This window comes from Anarhichas minor, unplaced genomic scaffold, assembly GCF_050575085.1.
Source record: "Anarhichas minor isolate MPS153535 unplaced genomic scaffold, ASM5057508v1 ptg000018l, whole genome shotgun sequence".
In the NCBI taxonomy this organism is placed as follows: Eukaryota; Metazoa; Chordata; class Actinopteri; order Perciformes; family Anarhichadidae; genus Anarhichas; species Anarhichas minor.
The window spans coordinates 14195001-14200000 of NW_027466464.1; the positions used below are offsets into that span (position 1 = coordinate 14195001).

General features: G+C 46.0%; 1 protein-coding gene across 1 annotated transcript in view; it reads left to right on the plus strand.

Moving 5' to 3' along the window:
• Nucleotides 1-5000, plus strand: part of LOC142952865 (arf-GAP with GTPase, ANK repeat and PH domain-containing protein 1-like) — an 89897-nt gene that overhangs the window by 57664 nt on the left and 27233 nt on the right. Inside the window, 2 exon segments of the mRNA XM_076094858.1 lie at nucleotides 1775-1946; nucleotides 2941-3105. Coding sequence (XP_075950973.1) covers nucleotides 1775-1946; nucleotides 2941-3105 — 337 coding nt within the window.

The following is a 5000-nucleotide window of genomic DNA, read 5'->3' on the forward strand; positions in this document are numbered from 1 at the left end:
ATAAATTACTATCTCTTAAAAAAAAAAGAATAATATAAACAAGTTAAAATCATTATACACGATGATGATAAACAGTGAAAACTAATAATTAAAAATACATGTTAATACTAATTAACATGAATAAAATAAACGGATTATTTTTTATTAAAAAACTGTTATATGTATCCAACATAAAACATTCCTTCGAAGTATTGTTGTTCAGACTAATGAGTCTAAATGGGGTGGACAAAATAACAGAAACACCTTCGTGTTTGCTGTACCTAATAAAGTGGACACCGTGTCTCTTTAATCCGCGTTTAAACACTTTCCTCTTCTTCTTCTTCTCCTCCTTCATCAGCCGTCGTCTCTTCTTCTTCTATCCGTCGTGTTTCAGTCGCTCTTTATGGATTTTCATGTGTCGGGTCCTGGTGCATCTTTATGCATCCATTTATACCAACACACACACACACACACACACACACACACACACACACACCGACGGCAGCTGGTGTGTGTGTGTGTGTGTGTGTGTGTGTGTGGGGTCGATACATCCGTCCTGGACGCCGTGTGGACGACCGGGTGCCGATGATGAAAGCTCCCCGATGCAAATGGAGACTCAATTACCTCGGTCAATCTGTCGGAGAGGGCAGTGTGTTTGTGTGTGTGTGTGTGTGTGTGTGTGTGTGTGTGTGTGTGTGTGTGTGTGTGTGTGTGTGTGTGTGTGTGTGTGTGTGTGTGTGTGTGTGTGTGTGTGTGTGTGTGTGTGTGTGTGTGTGTGTGTGTGTGTGTGTGTGTGTGTGTGTGTGGAGGGTTTACCCAGCATGCCGCTGGCTCGAGGACTCTCCGGTGGCTTGTTAAGACGCCGTCGAGAGCACTTGGCTTTGAATTGGCCTTTTGTCAGCCGAGCTGCCAGAAGGAGGCGGAGCCACACCGGGGGACGGTGTGTGTGTGTGTGTGAGGACCAATTAGAGTCCTACAGCTGGACGGTGAGGACGTGGTCCTCCTGGTCCTCGTCGCTTTAGGGTTTATTTAAGGTTGTAATCAGGTTAATGTGAGCTTCAGTTCACAGGTGTTCTTCCTGTTTCTGTGTCTTCACTCTTTGGACGGACTTGTCCCCCTAAAGACCTTAAACCTCTGGAGGACGTGAGGACCAGGAGACGTGTCCTTCACTCTCCACGTATTTACACTGTCTATAAAATGTCTTCATCCCTCAAAGATGTCCTCACTTCCTTTAAATGTCCTCTTCGTCCCATCTGAAGCAGTTCAGTGGGACACTCGGTGGTTTTAATCCGTCCCAGCGGGTCGTGAGCTTTGTTTCTGCTCGTCTTCTTCATGTTGAAGAGGAGGCCCACCTCCCACAATGCCCTGCTCCTCTCCGGGGTCAGAGGGGGGGTGAATTAAACAAGCGCCTCTCGTCTCTTATTACCGTGTTTTCATTCACCTCTGTGATCCGGAGGAGAGCTCCTCATCGGGGGGCGTTCGAGGCGTTTGAGGCTCCCGGGCGGCGGGCCCGCCGTGTTTAGGGGGCGGAGCCAATCAGAGCCGGGCGAGCTCGGCCACTTCAGCGCCGCTTTGAGGGATTAGTGCGTCTTTGTTTCCGTCGTATAATTCAGGGATTTATCTGCTTTATTATCCCGAGTTAATCCCCAAAAAACAGAGACACTTTGTTAAATCTCTGCTGCATTTCCTTTGTTGTTATTCACGTTTTTAACGGTTCAATTCAGTTTATTCATCAACATCCACAGCTACAGATTCTAAACATGTCCTAAATGTCCCCCGTCCTTGTCCCCTTCAGGACTACATGCAGAACGTCCACGGGAAGGAGATCGACCTGCTGAGGACCACGGTGAAGGTCCCGGGGAAGAGGCCGCCTCGCGCCGTGTCCACCTGCGCCGCCGCCGCACCGAGTCCCAAAACCAACGGCCTCACGAAGGACATGAGCAGCCTGCAGCTGGGACAGGCGCCAGGTGAGGACGGCCACACCTGGAGACTGAGAGGACCTTCAAAATAAGACGTTTAGAGAGAAATCAGACAAAAGAATTACGTGATAAATAATCTAAAAATACTTAAATAATAACTTAGAATTAAAGTGTTTTTGTTTGTATTTTAAAGGCGACACATTTATTATATAATCAAAGTAATTATTGCTGCTCGTATCGTAAACACGAGCATGTTGTTGTCCTTCGTGACTCAATAAAGGTTGAAGATTCAAAAGATTTAACGTCTCGGGGAGACGAGTTAAAAGACAAAAGGTGGAGAGAGAAGCGACACACACACACACACACACATGAAGCAGCTCTTATGAGGCGGTTAAATCAAACACACACACACACACAGGAGGCCCGAGCTAATAGCATGAATATTCAGTGAGCCGTACTCCGTGTACTAATTATTGTCATGAATATTAATGCAATCAGAGTTCTGGCTCCGCTCAGCCAGCACCAAGAAATGAGCTGTAATGAGAGAATGGGGGGGGGGGGGGGGGTCAGCCTCTTAACAACTCAAGGGTTTGATTTAAGCAGCCGGCTTGTGAGAAGCTGCTTTTGTATTGAACAACTTCTCTTTTGACCCCCCCCCCTTCAAAATAAAAGTCTACCAGGTCCCCCGCATACGTTTATGTATTTATTAAAAATTGAAATAAAAAGAAATGAATGAATTCCAGATCTTGAATTCTCATATTTCTGAATATCTAGACCTCATATTTACGTGTTTCCCCCAAAATAAGTTCACGACTAAAAGCAGGTGTTTCAACGTGTTTCTAGGTGTTTTAAAGTGTTTCCAGGTGTTTCCAGGTGTTTTAAAGTCTTTCGTGTCTCCAGAAGCAAATCTAGATTTAGAGAAGAGTGAGAGCTCTGTAGCCGCTGCTCATCTCCGCTAGCTAGCTAGCTAGCACACCGCACAGCCAGTCAGAGAAAGAGGTGCATTGTGGGAACACGTCTAACCCTTTACGTCCTCCCTCAGGTCAGGTGACCAGCAGCTCGTCGGCGTCTCAGATGGCGAGCGGCGTCAGCCTGGTGTCCTTCAACAGCCGCGGTCTGGAGGGGATGCACCAGCGCTCGTACTCCGTCTCCAGCGCCGACCAGTGGACCGACGCCACCGTCATCGCCAACTCCGGAGTCAGCACAGGTGAGACGACGTCATCAGGTGGGCCTCAAAGGGTCATGGGAAATATTAACCATAATGCATCACATTTAATGTGGTGATTCTATGCAGCAATGTCCAAACTAAAAGGGTCCTGATGTGTGTTTATTTAGAAGTCACAGGGCTCACACACGCAGCTCCGCCACAGGGCTGCCTGCTTGGCCCCGGAGGGCCCCGCTGTGCAGCTCCGCGGTGGAGCCCATCATTTGTCTCCCCATTGATCCAGCTGCCAGAGCTTAATGCTGCTTTAACTGTCTGTCAGACTGATGGACACGAGACTCACACACACACTTAGACTGACAGCTGCCAGTGTGTGTGTGTGTGTGTGTGTGTGTGTGTTGCTGTGACGATAAGCTTGATTGACAGCTCTGTCGTCGGTGTCGAGCCCTCCAGCCCTCCTCAAATAACGTTTAAAGCTGTGAAATGCTTTCACTGGACTCCCAGGGGCCACACACACACACACACACACATATACATACACACACACACACACACTGTGGTCTATAAACATGAGAATGATCTAGATGATTTGATTTCACTTTATAATCAGAATAAAGATAGAAGCTCAAGTGTACAAGTGAACAACACTGTTACAATCATTACAATACATAGCTAGCGTAGCATAGACGTGCTAACGCTAACATTCTATAATCTCCAAGGTGTTCAGCAACACGAGAGAAAACACCTCAAAGATCATCGATATCTCAATATTATGGACAGTAACAACACTTCTGATGAATAAATGATACATAGTAGCATAGCAAATATCTATCTACTTGTATACTTCCAAATACTGCCACTATGGAACGCGTGCGACATTTTGCAGACGATGCAGGACTTTATCTTGAGATTGTCCAAACCGAGGAGGTAAGGAGGGAGGAGGTGAGGAGGGAGGAGGTTAGGAGGGAGGTTAGAGGGGAGGTGAAGCAGCAGAAGGAGGAGAGGACGGAGCTCGGCCTGCAGACGGGAGGAGGGCCGTTAATCCACGGCGGTTTAATTGCACTCTCGGGGACGGCATCTTGTCAGCAGAGATAAGTTGTCACATTTTCCACTTGAGCTGAGACTAAACGATTGTGGAATAAGTTATGGCCGTCCTTGGGGCCGTGTGTGTGTGTGTGTGTGTGTGTGTGTGTGTGTGTGTGTGTGTGTGTGTGTGGTGTGTGTGGTGTGTGTGTGTGTGTGTGTGTGTGTGTGTGTGTGTGTGTGTGTGTGTGTGTGTGTGTGTGTGTGTGTGTGTTGTCTTGTCAGCGCTGTGATATTGATGGAAGCTGAATGTTATTTTATTCTGCCGCTAGTCACAGCTGTCAGCGAGCGCCTCCCTCCCCTGATTGGGTATCGGTTGGGTATCTGATCCTCGTCTTGTTATTTCTATATTTCCTCCACATGTTAAAGGTCTGTGAGTTACACAAGATCTATGTATGTTTATAGAAAACAGTGGAGGAATAAATGAACCCCCAAAAACATCAAAAATGAGTCGGAACAGGAAGTGGATGATCTACAAAGGTCAGAAATATATCACTTCCTGTCTCACAGTCAAAGATCTAACTGGGCTTTTATTGTGAAGCTGCTTCCTGTTAGTTCCAAATATTTATATACTCACAGAATTCAAAATACTTATATAATATAATATATTCATTCTTACAGATTTCCAAATATGTATATCCTATATACTTTCAAATACTATTAAATATATTCATCCTTATATACTTCCATATACTTCTAAATATCTATATTTATATCCTCATATACTTCCAGTCATCTGTGCCTCTAAATATGTGTGTACTGCTTTTAAAGTACTGCATTAGATACAATGAGATTAGTCGCGGTATGGTCGACATATTTCAGACAAGAACAGTAGAAGAAGAAAATCCCCAGCCTCA